Raw genomic sequence first — 23515 nt, 5'->3', positions numbered from 1 at the left:
CACACACACACACACACACACACACACCACACACACACACACACACACACACACACACACACACACACACACACACACCACACACACACACACACACCAGACAGTGCTTCACAGTGTAGGGAACTCATTGCAAATCCATCACTCGTCCAAGATGCCACCAAATAAACACAGGCTGACAGTAAACACAACATAAAGACGGCTACGTTATTGAAACATCTTTAGAAATATGAACAGAACAGATATCAGATATATTTGGCTTCAGAAACAGATACCTGAATTTTGCTACATATCAGAATGCATAACGTAACAGCATGACATGGATGCAACCATACAGGCTGAGAGATTGAAATGTAAATATCTGGCCTTCTTCAAATGTGTAGTATCTGCAGTTATATCGTATAATACTTTATATAAGTGTATAAAATATTTGTTATGACGTGTGATGTATAACCTGAAGGAAGGTCGGTCACTCTGACTTCGGTGACACCTGGACAAATAGAGAGAGAATGCTGAGGATACTGAAGCTACTAACTCTGGGCTTTTTTTACACCAGAGTACTCCTTAAAAACTGAACCAGCATAATAAACCAAACTAAATAAACTACTGCAGCCTGGATCCGCCTGCCTCCATGATCACTACTTCTAGATCTGGTGTGAGATGGCTAAAGAGAAGTGTAGGAGATCTATGAAAAAGAGGCAAAGACGGTGAAAGGTAGCCCCCTTGTCCTGTGGTTTTGCAGTTTGTCCAGAAGAGGGCGCTCTGGGTAGAGAGAGTGGCCCCGTCTGTGGGTCTAGGTTTGGTCAGACTGCGTTGGTGACTATGTATTCTCTGTATTGGTCACCGCTGGGCACTGGAGTGATGCTCTTTAACAGACGCTGCAGATACAGGAAAGAGACAGACAAACATTAAACTGATATTCAATGTTTTAACTGGAGACTGAAACGTATCAACCACAAGGCAGGTCCACATGTGTTTGTGCCACTGATTTTATTGCAGCATTTTCTTCTGATTTGATGTGTCAGATATGTTAGAAAAAAGGAGCCATATTCCTTTTGAATATCTCTGAAATAAGATCAAATATATAAGGAATGACGAAGACAGGTGTATTCTATCCGTACCAGATTTGTACAGTATGCACTATTTTAGTTAAAGTCCATGTAATGTCCAAACAAGCCTGATTATTGAATCAGACGGCTATTGAAAATATCCCTTGCAATTTCCCAAAGCTCATATTTTGAAATGTTTTGTTTTGTTCAAGCAAACCCGAAGACAGTCAGTGAGACAAAATAAAGTCTGAACCTGGCCATACGAAATCAGCAAATACAGTATTCACACATATTGAAGCTCGAACCAGTGAATATTTGTCCTTTTTCCTTTAAGCTAAGACTTTAACAGATCATCAGAATTGTTACAAGATATTACACCAGAGCAAGAATGGTATCCAAATCAAAAATAATTCAACGATAATGTGAACAAATATTGCAGATGCCAAACAAACAAACCCAATCCACGAAGAGCCACTCACACATTTTGACCTCCCGCAGCCTCATCTGTCCCCATGAGTTACACTAACAGTGTCCTTTCACACTCACATGCACACAAAGACACGCCCCCTGTGTGTTAACAGTGTGAGTTAACAGTGTGTGTCAGTGGCATTGTGTGCCCTGGCGGCAGTGTCAATACTGGACGTCTGTCTACAAGCCTCTTTGATGTCCTCCTACCTTCTGTCAACGCTAACAAAGGACTATGAGACTTTAATTAGGATTATAACAAATACATGTTGTATTGTTCTTTATTATGCATGTTACAAGCTCGGGTATACATACAGTAGAGCAAGTACACACCTGAAAGTTAAGTTAGGGAATCACATAAACAATAATAAAGGTTACTTGCTCAAAGTGAAACAATATCATTTAAGTGTCAAACCTGTATCTTGAATAGGTTTTGAAGATCATTTGTATTAATGATGCTTATGTATCTTGCCATGCACCGTGCTCTGTTGTTAAAGCCCTGTTAATGACACATCTCGTCTGTTTTAGATTTGCTTTTATGTTCAAAACTGGCTACGTGAAGGCTTGCACAGGTGTTGAATGCCGATGTGTGACGTAAGAGTCAGAGGTAAGTGTTTGGTCTGTGTAATTAGGTAATGCCCTACATGTATGCATGTGTGTGTAAACTCTTATTTGTAATGGATTGTTTCTTGGCTCGCAAGGATCCTGGAGGGGGCCTGGGAGTACGCTTATCCGGTCTACATGTGTTTTGTAGACTTGGAGAAGGCGTATGACCGAGTTCCCAGGGAGTTACTGTGGGAGGTGCTGCGGGAGTATGGGGTGAGGGGGTCTCTACTCAGGGCCATCCAATCTCTGTACTCCCAAAGCGAGAGCTGTGTCCGGGTCCTCGGCAGTAAGTCGGACCCATTTCCGGTGAGGGTTGGCCGCCAGGGCTGCGCTTTGTCACCAATCCTGTTTGTAATATACATGGATCGGATTTCGAGGCGTAGTCGTGGGGGAGGGGGTCTGCAGTTCGGTGGACTAAGGATTGCACCACTGCTTTTTGCAGATGATGTGGTTCTAATGGCTTCATCGGTCTGCGACCTTCAGCACTCACTGGATCGGTTCGCAACCGAGTGTGAAGCGGCTGGGATGAGGATCAGCACCTCCAAATCTGAGGCCATGGTTCTCAGCAGGAAACCGATGGACTGTCCACTCCAAGTAGGGAATGAGTCCTTACCCCAAGTGAAGGAGTTCAAGTATCTCGGGGTCTTGTTCTCGAGTGAGGGAACAATGGAGCGTGAGATGGGCCGGAGAATCGGAGCAGCGGGAGCGGTACTGCAGTCGCTTTACCGCACCGTTGTGACGAAAAGGGAGCTGAGCCAGAAGGCAAAGCTCTCTGTCTTCCGGGCCATTTTCGTTCCTACCCTCACCTATGGTCATGAAGGATGGGTCATGACCGAAAGAACGAGATCGCGGATACAAGCAGCCGAGATGGGTTTTCTCCGCAGGGTGGCTGGTGTCTCCCTTAGGGATAAGGTGAGAAGTTCGGTCATCAGGGAGGGACTCGGAGTTGAGCCGCTCCTCCTTCGCGTCGAAAGGAGCCAGTTGAGGTGGTTCTGGCACCTAGTTAGGATGCCACCTGGGCGCCTCCCTAGGGAGGTGTTCCAGGCACGTCCAGCTGGGAAGAGACCAAGGGGTAGACCTAGGACCAGGTGGAGGGATTATATCTCTTCGCTGGCCTGGGAGCGCCTTGGGATCCCCCAGTCAGAGCTGGTTGATGTCGCCAGGGAAAAGAAAGTTTGGGGCTCTCTGCTGGAACTGCTACCCCCGCGACCCGACCACGGATAAGCGGGAGAAGATGGATGGATGGATGGATGTTTCTTGGCTTTGGCTTGGCTTTAATCTCTGGCCTCTGCCTCCTCTTTGATCCTGATCCCAAATAAAGCCTGACGGTGCATTCAAAGGAACTGTGGAACTGTGGAACTGTTGTTGGAGAGGTGTCAGTAAGAGAGCGAAAGGTCGTGTGGGGATAAGGACAGCGCAATGTGAACGAGGGGAGACATAGGGAAGATACACTTCAAATGTGAATGAAAAAGAAAGAAAATGCTGTACCTCTTTGAATGTTCCCTTGGCATTGAGCAAGTAGAAGACCATATAAGCAGGCACACAGATGAATGAAGAGACCCCGATGCAGTAGCCCAGGAAAGTGGTCCATGGAGGGAAGTGGTAGTCGAACAACCTGACTTCTGGAGGGAAGGCCAGGAAACTGATGATGATGAACTGTTGCACACAGGAACGGGAACACAAGCAGATATAACAAGGATTAAACAGCTGAAAATAATATGAGAAACTATAATATAAGCTTATAAGTATTCAAATTGCTCCTCTAGGCATTTACTCAACTTAGCGGCCTTCTGAGTTTGTACATACAGTGGGGCAAAAAAGTATTTAGTCAGCCACCAATTGTGCAAGTTCTCCCACTCAAAAAGATGAGAGAGGCCTGTAATTTTCATCCTAGGTATACCTCAACTATGAGAGACAAAATGAGAAAAAAAAATCCAGAAAATCACATTGTCTGATTTTTAAAGAATTTATTTGCAAATGATGGTGGAAAATAAGTATTTGGTCAATAACAAAAGTTCATCTCAATACTTTGTTATATACCCTTTGTTGGCAATGACAGAGGTCAAACGTTTTCTGTAAGTCTTCACAAGGTTTTCACACACTGTTGCTGGTATTTTGGCCCATTCCTCCATGCAGATCTCCTCTAGAGCAGTGATGTTTTGGGGCTGTCGCTGGGCAACACGGACTTTCAACTCCCTCCAAAGATTTTCTATGGGGTTGAGATCTGGAGACTGGCTAGGCCACTCCAGGACCTTGAAATGCTTCTTACGAAGCCACTCCTTCGTTGCCCGGGCGGTGTGTTTGGGATCATTGTCAAGCTGAAAGACCCAGCCACGTTTCATCTTCAATGCTCTTGCTGATGGAAGGAGGTTGTCACTCAAAATCTCACGATACATGGCCCCATTCATTCTTTCGTTTACACGGATCAGTCGTCCTGGTCCCTTTGCAGAAAAACAGCCCCAAAGCATGATGTTTCCACCCCCATGTTTCACAGTAGGTATGGTGTTCTTTGGATGCAACTCAGCATTCTTTTTCCTCCAAACCCATCTAGTTGAGTTTTCACCAAAAAGTTCTATTTTGGTTTCATCTGACCATATGACATTCTCCCAATCCTCTTCTGGATCATCTAAATGCTCTCTAGCAAACTTCAGACGGGCTTGGACATGTACTGGCTTAAGCAGGGGGACACGTCTGGCACTGCAGGATATGAGTCCCTGGCGGCGTAGTGTGTTACTGATGGTAGCCTTTGTTACTTTGGTCCCAGCTCTCTGCAGGTCATTGTCTAGGTCCCCCCGTGTGGTTCTGGGATTTTTGCTCACCGTTCTTGTGATCATTTTGACCCCACGGGGTGAGATCTTGCGTGGAGCCCCAGATCGAGGGAGATTATCAGTGGTCTTATATGTCTTCTATTTTCTAATAATTGCTCCCACAGTTGATTTCTTCACACCAAGCTGCTTACCTATTGCAGATTCAGTCTTCCCAGCCTGGTGCAGGTCAACAATTTTGTTTCTGGTGTCCTTTGACAGCTCTTTGGTCTTGGCCATAGTGGAGTTTGGAGTGTGACTGTTTGAGGTTGTGGACAGGTGTCTTTTATACTGATAACGAGTTCAAACAAGTGCCATTAATACAGTTAACGAGTGGAGGACAGAGGAGGCTCTTAAAGAAGAAGTTACAGGTCTGTGAGAGCCAGAAATCTTGTTTGTTTGTAAGTGACCAAATACTTATTTTACCGAGGAATTTATCAATTAATTCATTAAAAATCTTACAATTCCTGGATTCTTTCCCCCCATTCTGTCTCATAGTTGAAGTGTACCTAGGATGAAAATTACAGGCCTCTCTCATCTTTTTAAGTGGGAGAACTTGCACAATTGGTGGCTGACTAAATACTTTTTTGCCCCACTATATGTGTAAGTGCTGTAAACGGGCCTCACCATCAGGAAGCAGGGGCAGATGGCCACCCAGCAGATCCTCCAGAAACAACCCGGGTAGAAACCAAGCATGAGATGGATGTCATTACAGAAACGGTTGGTACCTGGAACACAAACCCAGAGTTAATACAAAGTCACAACAATCAGGAGGGCATCTTTTATGTGACCGAAACTAAACAGACACTAAAAAGACACAGAGGTAAGATTATAGTAACGTAATAAATCTGCAACAAATCTGCCTACTAATAAAGGGCTGGCTTATCTAAAGCCAGTTGAGTAGCACTTGAAATGTTTTTGCTCTATGAAGCCTGATGTACTTATATGATTCTGTTTTCTTCAAGTTTGTATTTTGTTGGTCGAACGCACTTATTGTAAGTCGCTTTGGATAAAAGCGTCAGCTAAATGCAATGCAACTCCACCCCATCATTGCTACAATCACACAGACTTGCCGTAGAACCAGGAGACGGCGATGACTTCGAGCAGCACCACGGTGATGACGGCGGGGCCTGTCGCGTACTCCTCAAACAGCTTCACCACAAACGCTCCACCCTGAGACAGCAGGCGAGAACAGAGAGAGGGATGAACTTATGTCAAGCTATTCACACATTATGTAAGAGGCTTCACAAATGATTAGGGGATTTTATGTAGGGTTCTAGATTAATTTAGTTATGCTCAGCCACTGCTTTAATCTGACTACTACAGTCCATTAGTTAAAATACAGCAGTAACAATTAGATACATTTGATCAATATAAGCTAGTTTATTGGTCTATAACATATTTTAATGGAAAGGGAGGATGTGAGAAATTACGGGCATTAAATAAAGTCTTGAATTAATGTTTCAATTTGTAGACGATTATCAAAATACAGCTGTATTATTTATGATAGATTTGTTCAATGCTTATTAGGTGACATTTTGAAAGTGGCTTGTGTGTGATGTGGTCATTTCACTTACATATGTGAGCGTGGAGAGGGCCCCGAGGAAGCAGACGCACACCAGGCCGAGGACAAACCACTCTCGTCTCTTAGACAGGAGCTGCGGGAACTCATCGATCATCGCCGTGATCACCCCCTCCAACCCTGCAAACTGCAGAGAGGAGTGCAGCAAGGAGGGGAGGGAGGCGGAAATAAGCAAGAGGAAAACTCAGAGGAGGATGAACAATTGAGAAAATAAGTATCTAGATACATTTTACTGCATCTAAATATTATTTGTTACTAATCAGCTGTTTGATCTCAATCTCAATTTATTTATATAGCACATTTAAAACAACCTCAGTTGACCAAAGTGCTGTACAGGCAATAACTACAATATAAAATAACACAATGGGAGTACAATAATAAAACAAATAATTAGAACATGATAAAAAGCACAATAAGAAAGATATACACAAACACATACAAATGTAAACATATAATGTTCAACTAGTATTAAAAGCCAGGGCAAAGAGGTGAGTTTTTAGCTGAGATTTAAAAAGTTCAATAGACTCAGCAGTCCGGATATGTACTGGGAGGCGGTTCCACAGTCTGTCACCTCGGGGTTTCTTCCTGCACCGAGGAACCACACCAACACATTTAGCTGAGCTGAGCGCAATGCTCTAGCTCAGTGGTTCCCAACCTGGGGGGCGCCAGGCCTCATCTGAGGCCAAATATCATATTTAGACTTTTTTTTTTTCTTCATTTTAAAAAATATATAATTGTAACGGCCCGTCTACACTACAGGCATCAACAAATCTTGAAGCTGGGTGTGTCTGAGGCTTGGCGATTTCTCACGCCCAAGGCGACCAACAACCAATCAGGATTCTCCCGCCCGCCCGCCCCCGGCATACAAAGCAATAGCAATGTTAAAACGAAGTAAACTGGATATAAAATCCCCAAACAGGCGAAAACCTACCAGTTTCATCCACTGTCTCTGCCACCTCCCTCCATGCCTCGCTCCTCCAGTTTGTATCCCGGTAGATGAACAGAGACTGATCATACAGCACCGGGTGATTCACTACCGCTATAATGAATTTTCCCTCCATTTTTTTGAATATGAGGAAATGACCTAGTCTCTCCCAGCATACACGCGGTTTGATTGGCTAGGCTTGTACTGGCAGATTTGCATACGCAGGATTTGATTGGCTGATGCCAAGCATCGAGCCTCAAAAGTTGAACATTGTTCAAAAGTTGAACATTGTTCAACTTTTGATGCCGATAGATGCTCGTGATGCTTGCAAAGCCATGCCATGCTCCCCACAATGCAGTTCGGCGAAGTTTTAAAATCTTCTACGTCACCCCATTCAAATGAATGGGCGAAGCGTTGAAAGCATTTTTCGATGCCTGTAGTGTAGACGGGCCGTAACGCACAAATTATTGTCGCTAAAAGCCTTGTCTCTACATTACAATAACATATAAGTAATAATTGATTAATTAATTTGAATAAAAATCCAAGTTAGTAGCTATTAAAGGCATAAAAGACAGAAATGTATAATTTTTTCTTTAATAGAAATGTTTCTTCTGCCCGTAAAGTGTCCAAACCAGGCTTGTCTGGATATACGTATTTTTAAAACAGTCATTGTCCATGCCGGTTTCAGTTGGATTATTTGTCAGTTGCTCCGATCAGATTGGTCTCCTCCATTTTGTAGATTATTTACGGTTTTTGAATCCACATAAACACATCGGCAAAATCCGGCTTACTTTGAGCATGTGTTTTAAACAGTTTAATCCCTTTGTGAATTGTTTCCACGTGCGCCGTCCTTTAATTTCTTCATACAGCGGGAATCCAAATGAATTAATCCTGAGTCCAATAACCATCAAAGTCAATCTAATAGTGCTCTTTAATTACGCTTTCATCCTCCTCACATTCATCCAGTTTGTGACAGTAGTTGTAGCATTTTTTAGACTTTTAAACTGTAATTACCACTGGGGGCCCCCCTTGTGTGTGTGTGGTGTGTGTGTGTGTGTGTGTGTGTGTGTGTGTGTGTGTGTGTGTGTGGGGGAGGGGGGGGGAAACTTCCTACAGGAGTCATTTGGGGGGGCTCTTGGGAAAAAAGGTTGGGAACCCCGCTCCAGCTCTAGCTGGAGCATGGGGGTGCAACAACTCAGACAGGTAAGGTGGTGCCAGTCCATGCAATGATTTAAAAACAACAGCTAAGTAATGAATCCAGTAAGAGTATGACACTCTTTTGGCAATCCACAGCACACTGATGACAAATGTTCAAGATGTATTGTGTACCCTGTTATTCACACATTGAAGTCAAAGAAAAAGAAGAGAAAAAACTCCTATCTGACATGAATCCACGTACAGCTCCACATTGTGCGGTAATATCCTCAGTCATAAAATGGAGGAGCATAGCAACCTGGATGCTGATTCCAGCCTGATTATCAGGAGGTGATAACAGCGCGGGTCTCTCCAGCTGGCTGCCTCAGCGCAGATAAACACAGGCTTATGGAGACAAGATCGCCACACAACAGCGATATGAAAGTCCTATTGCATTGTTTTCGCTGACTGTTATCCAACATCCAACAGAGAGGACAAATAATACCCAAAACCTTTATGGAGCAACGGCTACAACGGGTAAACACAAGTCAATCAGAACGAGGCATTAACCTGTATGACAAGGCAAATATGAAGCGTCTGTTTGTGGGTCTGAGAGAACACACAAGAGCCGGGCACTGTGCAACTAGAGAATCAGGTAGAAAGGAAAAAGGTGATGAAACACAAAACATTTGACTTGAGTATCTCAGTTTTGCACTGACATGAGTAATGATCAAACTAACCGTGCTGTCCAGACCCAACATAATGATCATGAGGAAGAAGATGATGGAGAAGAACGTAGCAGCAGGCATGTTTGCTATGGCTTCTGCGTAAATGATGAATAGCAGACTGGGACCTGGAACAGAGGGCAAGGAAAAGTGAATCTTATTCATCCTTACAGCTGCATTGTTGTCCAATGTGTGCATCATTCTGCTTTAGTGATATGATAAGTCAAAGCTTGTCCTACGTACAATTCTGATCAATTCAATCTAGGTTACTTATTCATCCCATTTGTACCTACCAGCATCCTTGGCCACACTCCCCACATCCTGCTGCCTCATCTCAGCCATGTAGCCCAACACGGTGAAGATGACGAAGCCGGACAGGAAGCTGGTCAGACAGTTCACAGAGCTGGTGATCAAGGCATCTCTGAGAAGGACAAATATTAAGAGCAAGAATTTGAGATCGGGAGAGCGTTGTTAATACTTATTCTTTGAGCCTCTTTATAGTTGTATAGACATCGGGAAACTTTGTGATAAAGGAATGTTATTGATCCACCTGTATAGATGCATGTTTCTGGAAACGTGTCTAGATAAAAAAGCTCTGATAATTCTATTTAAAGGATGTCTGTAGAGCTGTAATATAGGGATGAGAAAAAGCACCCAAGGCGGATTTGGCTTGATACACAGATAGGTTTCATTATATTGTAAAATATAAAGACATTTGTTTTCATGAGATGTTCTCACTTGTAGCAGTTGTTGTGAAATGGGTTGTAGCTGGCAAAAGCAAGGAGCACGCCAAACCCCGGACCCAGTGAGAAGAAAATCTGAGCTGCTGCATCAATCCACACCTGACAGATTGTGAAAGGTTCAACAATGTTAGTTTGTACAAATGTAATAGAAACACAAAAGTTTCAAATACAGCCTTGCTAGACTGCAACGACTGACTTACTGTTGTGCTAAGCAGTTTCTGCCAATCAGGTTTGAGATAGAAGACCACGCCCCTCCAGGCCCCGGGCAGAGTGGCCCCACGGACGAGCAGCACCAGGAGGACCAGGTATGGAAAAGTAGCAGTCACCCAAACTACCTGATGCAGGAAAGGAGGAAATACTATTCACTTTTCTGTCTGTAAACGTGTACTCTATGTCTAGTCGTAGGAGCGTAGATCATACTCATAGCTTGTTGACTGTCTATCTAACTAACTTTTCTACCCATGATGATGAATGATACTGGGTGAGTTAAGAGATGATAGAAGAATAAAACATATTTTTCTCTGCATCTCTGGCTCCATCAATCCATCCATCCATCCAGTCTAACTGACACCCCCATTAGCCAGGCAGGCGCCCCTTCGGTTACCTTTCCAGACGTCTTGACTCCTTTCCAGATGCTGAAGTAGACAATGGTGAAGATGAAGAGCAGGCAGAGGGCCAGCTGCCAGCTGACAGAGCCCAGCTGGTGCAGACCTTCGGAGCGGTGGACCTGCAGCACCTGGCGACTGGAGGGAGGAACAAGGCAGGGGGGATGTTGGGATTGAGAGGTGAGGACGAAGAGGGGGAGACAAGACAATTTCAATATACAGTAGGGAGACGACATGAGAGGAGACGGCAGGAGAAAGAGGGAGTCATTAAAAAAACACGGAAAGATGGAAGAAATTGGGGGAAGGACAAAGATGAGAAGGTATAAGAAAAATGTGTAGAATAATAACAGAGAAGATTAGACAGAGGAAGAAAAACAAAGATAGGGTCAATAGATGTTGGGACATTTGGAAAGCAGAGGAAAGAGATAGTGCTCGGAAGGAAGGAGATGGATCAGCAAGAAAAAAAAAACAGTTACAAAGAAGAGGAGATTAATATAGGTGTTTGAAGGGCAGGGTGTCAACAACAGGATAGAAAGGGATAATATAGGACGGGTATTAAATCAACAATACAGTATATTGAATATGAGGATGATAATGCCCAGACGAATATACACACATACATGGTACTTGCAGATGAAATGAGTCATAATGTAAGTTCACCTCAGGGAAACCGTAAGGAGTCTCAATAAACGCTGTGCGCGAGAGCCTTGACTGACTTCATAGCAGTTTACACAAGCCAAAGTGAAAAAAGAATTAGCAGGCAGAAAAGAAGGAGGCAGAAACGAGCAGCGAGGTTAACATCTGGTCACAGGTTAAGCACACAGAGCTCGCACGATAAAACAGAGACGTGATTTATGTTGAAAACAGGAAATTCTGGCGCCAGACTGAGTTGTGGAATTTGTTACTTTAAAACCTGCATTAGGAAAAGTCGACTACGGATAAACTCTCAATCTGTCCCAGCGGTCCGACGCAGACACGGCTGAGCGAGAAGCTGATAAGACCGAGCCAGGAAGACAAAGCTAAGGCTTTACTTTACAGTCAAATAAATAAGTAACTTGAGTGAGGGGAGAGATTTAACTTATTGTGGAAGAAGTAATAACGCTTAGAGTAATATACATAATCAGTTTACATTTATTTTTACCTGATAGGCTAGTACAATCAAATCTACAGTACAATCTGGTTTGTTGTAAAATCTTGAGCACAAATTGTTTCCTAGTCAACAATAGGGAAAAGGACAACTAAAAAAAAACATGTTTGTGTCACAACTGTGTTCTTACTAAAACTGCAGGTATTACTTTTGAATGTATATATTTGTTAACTGTTAGCACACATTAAAGCAGTAAGACAAGTATCGTTTTTTTGATTTTGATATACTTTATTAATCCCCGTGGGGAAATTGTTTCTCTGCATTTGACCCATCCTAGTGTTAGGAACAGTGTGCTGCCATTTTGAACGGCGCACGGGGAGCAGTGTAGGGAACGGTGCCTTGCTCAGGGGCACCTCGGTAGCACTTGGTCTTGCCGGGACTTGAACTGGTGACCTTCCAGTTGCCAAGACAAGTCCCTATCGACTTCGCCACCACCGCCCTCGTTATATTTCACCTTGACACTGACGCTCCACCTCTCGATTATCCTCCAATGATTTCACTGGGATTCGTTTGCAGGCTTTCCTATGATCCAATAATCATCTCAGCTGAATGATATCTAAACCACTTTATCTGTTTTATATCTTTGCTGTCATGTGAGTGTATGCAGCTTCTCTGCTTCACTCCCCCACCTGTGTCAAGGCCCCGTCTACCCTGGGAGGAGATCCAATTGACTGCTATTTATAGAGCTCTCCCCCCATAAATCTAATAGACAGAGTCAACGCCAAAGTCTATCAAGTAAAGCTTGTTCTTCACAGAGTATGTTACTAATGATTCCTGTACTTCTAACAATCTTAGATGAGATCAGTGTTTCTTATTACGAAATGATGGTAGCCAATTATGCAAGTGAACATTTTAAATAGAGGGATGGTGGTTCATCTGCCAGTGCACCTAAACACCAGAACCAGAGCCGGTAATTGCTCTCTGGAAGTCGTCCTCCCTCTCTCCCTCGACGTCTCACTCCTGCGTAACTCACCCCCTACGCATCTACATCCGACTTACATGTACTTACGTATAGAACTCTTCTGCAGGGGAGGTGGAGGAGTTGGACCAGGACACATTGTGGTCAGTGGACATGTAGCGGTTGCAGTTGGCTGTGTTCCAGCTGTTGGAGCAGGTGGTCCACGGCAGGGTGGGCCGAAACGACGACAGCAGATAGTACAGAGCCCAGGCCATGATGGTGTTGTAGTAGAAAGCGACGTAGAGGGCGATGATGCAGATGGCAAAGCCGATCCCTGTGAGAGTGGAAGAAAATTGAAAATCTTTATAGAATCCCCATTTATGTTTATTTAGATGAAATATAAGATAACATGTCTCGTGTGGCACCAGTCATTCACTCCTTCAGGAGACATCAGTGGTGTTTCCAAGCTAATTCAAGTTGCTACTGTGAGTTGGTGACATTTCTGAACAACAACAACAACCAACATACTATCACATTTCTGAGCATCTGGCATTTGGCATGGAAATGTGACAATTACCATAATACCTTCCGTTTTATTAGATGTACAAGGCACCGGAGATGCCCTTCAAGGGAACTGTACTGACGGGGTGGAGGAGGTTAAATGAACCGTCTCTCAGGCTCTGACGGCTGGACCTTTTCCCTTTTTTTGTTCTCCTACTGCCAATGTTCCCGTTTGTAGGAGCTACTCTCCTCCCTTTCAATCCAAGCTATTGCTTTTAACTCGTTTCTCTAACTGTTCTGTTTTCTCTCCTCTCCTACTGTTACCTTTGAAGATGGGGCAGATGTGTTTCCAGATGGAGATGCAGCCGCTGCGGTGGAACTGGCCGAGAGCCAGCTCCATGTAGAAGAGAGGGACGCCTCCAAATATCGCCATCAACAGGTAGGGCAGCAAAAAGGCACCTGGGGTGGGAGGCAAGAAATGGAAAGCATTGGGGATGAGAGCGGGAGATTAAGGCTTGGAAAGAGGGGTAGGAGGGAGAACAGAAATAAAGAAAACATTCGGGAAAGTGAGAGGGAAATAATGGGAAGAAATAAAGAGTTATGGATGAACAGTTAAAAGTCTATCACACTCCGGAGAAACACTTGTGGTTCACACTCCATCTGTAATCTCCTTAGGCCTCTAAATAACTCCCAATCTACAATGACATTAAAAAGCACTCTGTTAAAAACAATAAATATTGTAAGTATAACCGTGGTCATTCAAAATCTGCAATGTGTGCTTGCCCAGTTTCATAACTCTCCATTTAATGTGATGTGGAAAGACACAGTAAGAGGGTCGTTTTGTTTAAATTCTATAATGACAAATTAGGACTAGTGCAATGCTGGCTGCTAACAGAGGAAAGTATACACATGATGGAGGGAGAAGAGGAAGGCCACACACTGAAAAGCAGCAGGATGGCAGGGAAATCTGTGAACTCTACAACCTAATGTGCAGAGTTTGATAACCAGTGGCGAGCCGTCAGGGCCCTCTAGGCCCTCTGTGAGGGCCTAAGATATTCTAAAAAATAATATTTGAAAACATTAAGACAAAAACTTCTTTTTAAAAAAAATTGTATATGTTGTTGTTGTTACATTTTTCATTAGTTTTACCAAAATAACTTGATTTAATTGTATTTAAAATAATATTTCCAAAGAAATAAATCCTTCGAATCTGCCTGTTCAGTTTATGTTGGAATGTGAAGGGTTAAATGCCGTCTCTGCGAGTTATGTGAAGACGGGAGAGCTTGTTGGTCCCTCTGTAGATTCACAGAGGGCCAGCTATAGTAACTCAACCAGAGAGTAATGTCAAATGACAGTACAATTGACCAATCATATCTTCCCTCTAAATGGGCGGGCTTTATTTTCGCGGACTTTATGACAAGTTCCGCCCGCTGTGAGGTCTATGCGAGTGGTGCAGTGACGCGTCCTATAACCCGGAAGTAAGCTTCGCTCGGATTCCCTCGACAGAAAGCAACGGGATTTCTCCATAGGATTTTGGAAAATAGCTCGAAATAAGGTCTGTGGAAAACGAACCTGTTAGATAAATGCACGTTTTGTTCAGCCGGATAATATCCACATGTCTACCCTACTTTTATTGTTTTTGAATCATAAATCTAAACGATAGATTTATGATCGATATATTTATAATTAGCATAAGTTCGTTCATGATGGCTCACTTCAGTGATAGTGATGACATCGTTGCGAAATTATCAACCGAGTCATTTTCAAGATTGAGTTACAATGATAAACTGGAGTGGCAAAGGATCAGCTGCATGACCCGCCATCAAGTGCTTCATCCAAAAGGACGGGAGGATGGACTTTGTGTTTAAGTGATTTGATCATCAAAGGTAGGCCTAAGTCATTTTCAATGTGGGCCGCCGTGCCGACTTAATTCATTTGCAATTGTTAATTGGCTGTGGGTGCCCTGTCATGATAGGTGTTTATATAAATGGTGTTGTTTTGTGTGGTAGAGGGTCGCTGTCATTGATGCGTTTTGCACCCCGGACCACTGTTTTGATATTCCGCTGAAGTATACGCTGTGACGTAATATCTCTTCTTTTTTTCGAGGGAAGGGGGGGTCAGAGGGCCTAGGTATAAAAGTCACAGCTCGCCACTGTTGATAACACATCTCTTTCTTTCTTTCTGATTATCAACTTATTTGAATATGCATGTGTGAATGCGGGGCGGTGTGTGTCAAAGCAGAGCAAAGATAAGGGTTGATTGAGCAGCTGCCTGGGAGACAGGTTATTAAGCAAGGAGCAAGGCAGTGAAGGCGTTCTCATAAAAACCACAATTAATACTGTTGCCTCTATCAAGTGTCTCCCAGTCGCCATCTCTACCTCGCTCCGTGAGACACACACACAGAGCACAGGAAATTGCAAAGATTTTATTATTGCATATTCAATAAAAGTGGAAAGGTAGGCCCTGTTTGCTGCAAAGTGAGGATTGTGTAGTTACAGAGCTCAGGCGGACCACACAGGCTTTGTGAGGAACGTAAGCTTACCTCTTTGTGCCTTAGATTGTGCAAGATGAGCTGAATCAAGCGCTTCTCATAAACAACTAGGGTAACTGCAACACTTCATGTCTACACCCTTTTTCTTCAGCCGTTTCTTTTAGAGAAAATGATAATGTTCTAAGATGGCTCACCTGGTATTCTAAATTTAAGAGGGTTGAAAAAAAGTAAAAAACATTTATGAGCACAAAACATGGAGTTCCAGCTCATTAGTTATGGTAGGAGAATCAGGGTCCGACACTCATTCCTGCAATAGGTCGTAATCGTCAGTATGTTGTCTGTATATACGACGTGTATATGTACATTAGTCACGTGGGACAATGCTATATTTTATCGTGCACTAAGTAGTATTTATGCGTCTTCCTCCATCTTTAATGATGGTAAAAGTTACTTTAGAAAATGGACTTACTTCATCTGCTACATACTGTATCTTATTTTACATATGGTATATCAAGCAAGAACGCTTCTGTTCTTTCTAAACCTTAAAGGTGTGTTTACTCAAGCCAAGTTCTCCTAATCTCCACCCCTCTCCTTATCTTCCCCGTCCAATGTCAAAATAATTTTGCCTCCTCACCTCCTCCGTTTTGGTAGCAGATGTAAGGGAAGCGCCAGACGTTCCCCAGGTCCACAGCGTAGCCGATCACAGAGAGCAGGAAGTCCATCTTCTTGCTCCAGGTTTCTCTGGGCCTCTCCAAGCTGGTCTGTTGGACCACCAGAGTCCTGAGGCCCCCCGGCGGCACCGTGGCCCCGGGGCCTGACCCAGGCGCGGAGGCCGTCCCCCCGGAGCAGGCTGCGCCCCCCGGCCCCTCTTTGGGGCTCTGAGGCGTGGATGTGTTGAAGCCATTGGACACCTGCTGTCCAGAACCGGAGCTCAAACTCTTGGTTCCTTTCTCTGAGAGACCGTCAGCCAACGTCAGTCTGCCATTCTCCTGCTGTGTCCCCTCCTCTTCATCCCCCGGCCCCTCCGCTCTCCCTTTCTCCCTCTCTCCCTCTTTCTCCCCTTTGTCCATATTCAACATGTTCGTCAGCATCATGTCTTGTTTCTCCATTGGGTTGTGTTGGTGGTGGTTATGGCGAGGTGGTTAGGGGTGGAGGGAGGTTCTCAGTGACGATGAAGGGAATGTGGCGCTGCTGTCTGATGTGGCGCCCATCAGGGGAACAGAGGGGTGAGGAGGGCGAGGGAATGGTGCAGGGATGCTGTGGTGACTAAATTAGCAGGATTGTGAAAGGGCAGGTAAAGAAAACGGCTCAAATATACACTAAGAATTAAGAGAATGGGGCCAGATTGGGGGAGTTACGCGTGTGGGAGAGAACTGAAATGAGTCTGTTGAGCAAGAAAAAATACCAGGACGGACACGAGAAGAGAGATGTGTTTGAACAGGATGTGGACAGCAGAAAAGTTACAAGAGTCTTGGATCTTCTCCACAAACTGCTCGTCCTCTGAGACACTCAGTGATGCGGCAAACTGCAACACACAGGGAAAAGACACATATAAGTCACATGAAGAAAAAGGTATTCAGCTCACATTAACTTACTATAGAATGACTCTGAGATTTGACGATAACATAAAGTATCCAGATTTACCGCCCGTTTATTTAGGTAAAGTGAGAGATGGGAATGGACTAAAAAATAATGGTGTAAATCGAGTTGATTGTGCCGAGACGTGCTGACTTTCTTATTTTTTTCTTTCTAAGTTTCTAGTTTCATGCTGACTCAGCTGCATAACCTGTTTCCATGCTTATCTCATCAAAGCTGGAATACTTAAGGCTATACGCACATTATAAACACAAGCACCGGCAGGAAGGCAAAAAACACAAGAGAAAATCGTAAAAAAGTCAGAAAAGAAGAAGTTCTATTTTATTGTTTTGTTGATGTTACCAAAAGCAATATAAATGATTAGAGCAAAAATATCTGACATTAGTCACATATAAAAGTTTTTGCTCAACAGGTTGTCCCTGCAAAATGCTCTAAGTGGACAACAGATTATTATACATAATAAATATCTATAATTTTACCTCAAGGCTTGAAAACTATCATAGAACATTTATATAATACATTAAAACAAGAATATCTAAAATGCATATGTTTGACAGATTTGTAATAAGTATGCGTACAATTAGACATGGATGCTATTTCAAACGCACATTTTATTTTACGTGTCTTAAGTGACACAATTGTGTATATGTGTAAAATATATAAGATACATGCAGTATGTTTAACTCTTAATGAAATGATCAATTATAATTACTAAAGGATTTTTTTACTTTGGTTCTCATTTTTGTAAGAACAGCTTAACACAATTACACAATTACCTTTAATTTAACAAAAACAAACCACACTTAGACATTCCTTTTTCAGTACAAAGTTCACACATGCTCAAAATAGACTCTAAATTGCTCACGTGAGTAATGGGTCAAACTGAGAGCTATTTAGATTAAGAGTGATTTAGTTTACAGTGTTAGCTCAATTACTAATGAATGCCTGAATGTAGGTAGACATCATTTAAACGGAACGCCATTATCTTAATTAAGAACGAGTGTCCGGCACAAAATTCACTCTACACTAACATCTGAATACGCAGCAACCAAGGTCCTCTCTCCTCACACACTTGTACTCTTATTTCCTGATGAGAGCAAGTTATTCATTACAACAATTACTGAATTTAAATCTACTGTACAAAGACTGATTAAAACCAAGTACGCTCCTCCTGGCTGACAAAACCTATTTGATATCAAACTTGACCGACAATGACAGGCTGTGACAATCTCTACTCAAAGGTAGAATCTTTAAGGAAACGTAGGGATACATTGCAAATGTAATCACTTTAACACACATCACTGTTAAAACTTACTGGAATGATTGTACGTTTTTCACTTACAATCATTCACAAAGCCCTCAACGTATCAGCTGTCAAACCTTTCAAAAGAAGGTAGAGAAAAACAAACGATGGTGAACAGATCTGACCCGCAGAAACACTTGATCACAGTCTGAAAACACTGAGTGAAGAAGTAACACTCCAATTAAGTTTGAAAACTGTTTTTCCCCTTGCCCCGTTATCTAAGAAAACACAAAGAAATTGCAAAATGATACTGTGGTGGAAACTTTAAAGCCACTAGTAATGTAACAACATCTTGATTCTTTATCCTTTAGCGTTCAACCAAGAAGACTTTAATAAAGAATAAGCTGCGTAGGATGATAACATCCAGATTCAAACACAGATAAACTGAAATAAGACGCGTGAGAAAAATACCAATGACTGATAATGAAACAAACCAAATAAAAAAAGGTAGACTCTTTTGAGCCATCTCATATCTTAGTAAACTCTATTTAATCTTCAAATAAAATCGTCTCCAGGCGGACAATTTTGAAGCAAATACAAAAAAGCAAAACGAAGACACCATTAAGTTTTTATCCCAACTCCCATGCTTCACATACATTACCTCGAGAGATGGTAAATGAGGACGAGTAGAACCTGAGGCGGCTGTAAGACACTCAGCAGCAGCAGCAGCAACTTCTACCCAAACTTCAAAGAATCCTGTGGTGTTGCATGCACTAGCACATCAGGACACAGTGTTTGCCCATTGAGCTCTCAAACCTCTCTCATTCTCCCTCTCTCTCCCTCCCTTGTTGTCCCTCTCTCCCTGACTTGTAACCACACACACTTACACACATGCTGCGTTCAGAGACGCACAGACATATGCAGAGATGGATGTGCATTCGTTCAGAGAGAAGATACTGGAGAGACATTATGCAAGCGTGTGCGCACACACACACACACACACACACACACACACACACACACACACACACACACACACACACACACACCACACACACACACACACACACACACACACACACACACCACACACACACACACACACACACACACACACACACAGCCCTGCTTGAGTTCTCACACTCCCTCCTCTTCCATTTTCCTCATTATGCTTTCACATTTCTCTCATCAGTCAATCTTTGGTCCCCTCCCTCCATTTGTCTCCCCTTGTGTCATCACACACACCTGCTGCGGAGAGATTAGACTTTTGCTGCTTTGACCCGTTACCCGTAATTTCTGAGTCCTGTTCTACCTCAGCAAAACATGCTCAATTGAGATGATTTATACGTCAAATAATGCTTAAAACGTGAGCATTATTCAAGTTGTTGATGTGTTTTTTTTTAATCAAGTTACAAGCAGACTTCTGGGTGTTTTTGTTACTGAGCTTTAACAATAAAAGTGTATCTCCACTGAACATACTTTACACGCTGCATTAGAAAATGTAGCTCTCGGTTGGTGTTCTTGCAAGGTCAAGTGTGCGAGTCCCTGAATCATCTTTCTTTCTGTACTCAGTGCGAGGCTGTAGTAATGCTGAGAAGCTCCCAGATCAGACTGACCTTGCTTTCTAAACACTGTATACTTCCCAGGTTGTTGTTGTAATGTAGGCACACAGTCTGCTTTTTTTAAAGTTCTGAGTTCATGGTGTTTCGTTTACTGATCAGACGGCAAATTGTTGCATTGAACAGACAAACTGAACTGAAACTTCTGAATAAACTCAATAAATAAAATGTTTCAATGTAAAAGCAGTCTCCAGCTTTGTGTCTGTGTTTTATTTTGACTTCACGTTATATATCATGTGCACAAGCAGGCAGACGTCCAGACAGACACAAGCACAAACATGCAAACAGTTTGTCACGCATACCTGCGCTGCATAAACTACATGTGTAATCACTTAAGTAAGAGCAATCCTCTATGGTAGTTTTTTTAAATGCAGAATAAGGGATACAATCATATTTCAGGCTGACATTTTAAAGTTTCCACTACATGAACGTATATCAGCTTGCTTCTGAAATCCCCAAGACATCAGAAGGGCCCAGTGTATCCTTCACTCTATCAACTCATAAAGCTACGGCTCTCTGCCAGCTTTTGTAATTTAGCTGTTTTTAAACACAGAGCAACACCCTGCAGTCTGTGTTAAAGACGTCAGGAAGGGTTGAGTTAAAATAATGTGCTTATCAGAGTCTGCTTTGGCAACTCTCAGGGGGTTTCTTGGGTATTCTGGACCTGTGAAAAATAACAAAAGCTAAATATTTTTAAATATGCGGTTTCTCTCTGAAAGATTTCTCTATCTGTCGATTTATCTGGACAAACTATGTAATAGAGACACTTTATCTCAAGCTATATTTTAAACTATTTTACTGCAACTTCTTTTACCTATTGGCCGACATTTATGTTGTATAACATATCTCTAATGAGGTCATATTGTCAGTTATACCAAACTGGCTAATAATATGTTAGCTCTGCTGTCTGTCTATCTACAGTCTGTTTGTTGCTATAACAATAACTTCCATGGACAAATCCTTAAATAATCATCTTTACTGAATTGATGATGTAATGGGAAACACTGCAGGAAGGAAATGAAAGAAGCCTTTTTCTCGTGGCCAGCCATTAATGTAGGCATATTCAACTTTTCTTTTCCAGCTTAAAACATTGACTAATAGAGTGCCACAGTGACGCATCCTAAAACCCGGAAGTAAACTCCTTCCGGTTCCTTCGACAAAGACCAATGCAATTTCTCCATAGGATTTTATACTACTACCCTACTTTTATAATTTTCTAATCATAAATCTGTCGATCATAAATCTTTCGATAAGATTTATGATTCGAAAATTATAAAAGTAGATGGAGATTATCCGACTGAACAAAACGTGATCTGTCTCTTCAATTTGTGTCAACCACAGACCTTATTTCCAGTCATTTTCCAAAATCCTATGGAGAAAAGAAATTACATTGTTTTTTGTCGAAGGAACCGGAAGTGGTAAAATGCTAACTTACTTCCAGGTTTTAGGACTGGGGCACTCTATTACATTTTTATTGCAGAGGACTTGGCAACAAAAAAAAGAACAATTATGGATTGAAATATCAATAAGGCTCTTGAGGGCAGTTGGCGGTAATACATGTCCTCCTTCAAGCCACTTTGTCATCAAACACCTGCCCTACTGAAGAGCAAAAACTGCAGCCTATACCAACCTGACCGTTTTTTGCTCTGTAGGGTTTCTACTATGCTATACCTTCCCATGGCCCCCAGACATCATGCCAACTTGAGCCGTAGCTAATAAAAAACAAAGTGGATGCAGACAAGGGAGGGGGAAAGTGCATTAATGTGCTAGTCTGAAAACCTCTACACTTCTCTACACATCTGCACAAACAACACTAAAGGGAACTTGTAGTACTAGAAAAACACTTTTGGCTTTTACATGTCCCGCAATGAGTGACCAGCTCTGAGGAGGAGACTTATTTTCATTTGCAGTGGTAGAATAAGATGTTAGGAAATGGTGGAGATATTAATAATGGCATTTTTTAATGCTGACCATTTTGTATCTATGATGTAAAATATCTCTGTTGGCCCCGTCAAGCACCCGAGAAAATTCTGAAATACACAAAAGCAGTTACTAGGATTAATTATCATGGGTTTAATGTATCTCAGAATATGCATAGGCCTATAACTGAGGGGACATCTGTCTGTTAAAACTTAACTTCAATATGAAATCAAAATAATAGCTGACAGGAATTTCTCACATTTGTCGAGGACATTGAAATCTTCCCGGACACTTTGACAGGAACCGTTTTTTCTAACTGAAACGCTGTAAACCCCAGCCTTGATTTGTTTCAGTTTTGTCATCAATTCAACATCAATTCCCAAGAACATTACTGTGACATATTCCCTCATCATGTCAGTACATATTTGCAATCCTAATCATCCTAGGACGCACTGAGCTCAAAATATTTTACAAGCATAATGACAACTTGTATACCTAATGAGAAATGTTGATCAATAAACGCTTAGCAGATTAAATCCTGTTTGTTTATTCATTGACACGTTTTTCACAGTTGAAAGGTCTAAAATTAATGATGTTTGTCAGTGACAGAAATGTAGGATTGTTCAAACGCACAATGAGTAAGATTTGCCCGTATGTAAACACACAAAGTTGTCCCCTCCTCTATGGGTCCGACTCTAACCGGCGAGATTAAGGGGGCTTCAGTTTAGCCAGTTAATGGACATTTCTGCGTCCAGACAGGAGGATATTTCCTGAGCCTCAGACTCAGACGACACTGATTACAGTGTCAGCGCAGAACAGAGCCCCGGGGTGGGGCAGGGGCAGAGAAACAGGAACAGCCCAAACCCAGCAAAATTAGGAAAAAAGGGAAAATCCAGGCATAGGGCAGGGTCCCCTCGGATAGACACCAACACACACACTACTGGGTATGAAGTGATGACTGGGGGGGGTTATTATTGTCGAGTCTATGCATACATTTTTTAAGGAAAACACTACTCCAAAACCACTGGATTATACGTTTTTAACTAAACTTCAGGCAAGGATAGAAAATAATCAATGCATATTCATTTGGTTAAAGTGAAACAGAGAGTTGAAATGTGCCTTTTTAATGGAAGTAAATGTGTCAATGTTCAAGAGTTATGTAACAATTATGGTTTATACATAACACATTGTGGTCATTAAGTCACACTGGGTGTCATTAAGGATAACAAAACATACCGGCAACCAGACACAATCCTAACATTAACTGTCCCTTAGTCACTACAGTGACGTGCAACCACTATAAATAAACACAACCTTTAGGGCATCCAAGAACAGATTACAGGGCAGGTGGTGTGTCATGACGACAAGGGTTCAAATACTACAGGTATAACATTACATAATACTGGTAATTGAAGAACAATGTCCATTCAGAGGCCTATGACCGAATAGTGTTAGTGTTCATTAC

The 23515-nt window shown here is 42.4% G+C and overlaps 1 protein-coding gene across 2 annotated transcripts; it reads right to left on the bottom strand.

Moving 5' to 3' along the window:
- Positions 1 to 17: 17 nt before the first annotated feature.
- On the bottom strand, positions 18 to 19341 carry slc6a4a (solute carrier family 6 member 4a). 2 transcript variants are annotated; one of them, XM_034224639.1, is made up of 14 exons: positions 19173 to 19341; positions 16307 to 17197; positions 13506 to 13640; positions 12792 to 13014; positions 10635 to 10773; positions 10231 to 10365; positions 10026 to 10129; positions 9581 to 9708; positions 9303 to 9415; positions 6499 to 6630; positions 5995 to 6094; positions 5549 to 5649; positions 3606 to 3773; positions 18 to 875 (listed from the first exon to the last, which is right to left on the bottom strand). In XM_034224639.1, the coding sequence occupies exons 2-14, from the start codon at positions 16779 to 16781 to the stop codon at positions 801 to 803; spliced, it is 2028 nt and encodes a 675-aa protein (XP_034080530.1). In that variant the 5' UTR covers positions 16782 to 17197; positions 19173 to 19341; the 3' UTR covers positions 18 to 800. The 2 variants fall into 2 exon arrangements, with proteins under 2 accessions (XP_034080530.1, XP_034080529.1); XM_034224638.1 differs by lacking the exon at positions 18 to 875 and adding an exon at positions 3273 to 3476.
- Between the last annotated feature and the right edge of the window lie 4174 nt (positions 19342 to 23515).

This window comes from Gymnodraco acuticeps, unplaced genomic scaffold, assembly GCF_902827175.1.
Source record: "Gymnodraco acuticeps unplaced genomic scaffold, fGymAcu1.1, whole genome shotgun sequence".
NCBI lineage: Eukaryota > Metazoa > Chordata > Actinopteri > Perciformes > Bathydraconidae > Gymnodraco > Gymnodraco acuticeps.
The sequence above is the reverse complement of the archived record's forward strand: the minus strand, read 5'-3'. Positions and strand labels throughout refer to the sequence as shown.

Bases quoted from the DNA above. Each gene is read 5' to 3' on its own strand.
- slc6a4a (XM_034224638.1), bottom strand. From the start codon at position 16,781: ATGGAGAAACAAGACATGATGCTGACGAACATGTTGAATATGGACAAA. The intron at 9,416-9,580 runs GTAGGTACAAAT...CCTCTGTTCCAG, and splicing joins GAGTGTGGCCAAGGATGCTG to GTCCCAGTCTGCTATTCATC. The intron at 6,095-6,498 runs GTAAGTGAAATG...CTGCTGTCTCAG, and splicing joins CCCTCTCCACGCTCACATAT to GGTGGAGCGTTTGTGGTGAA.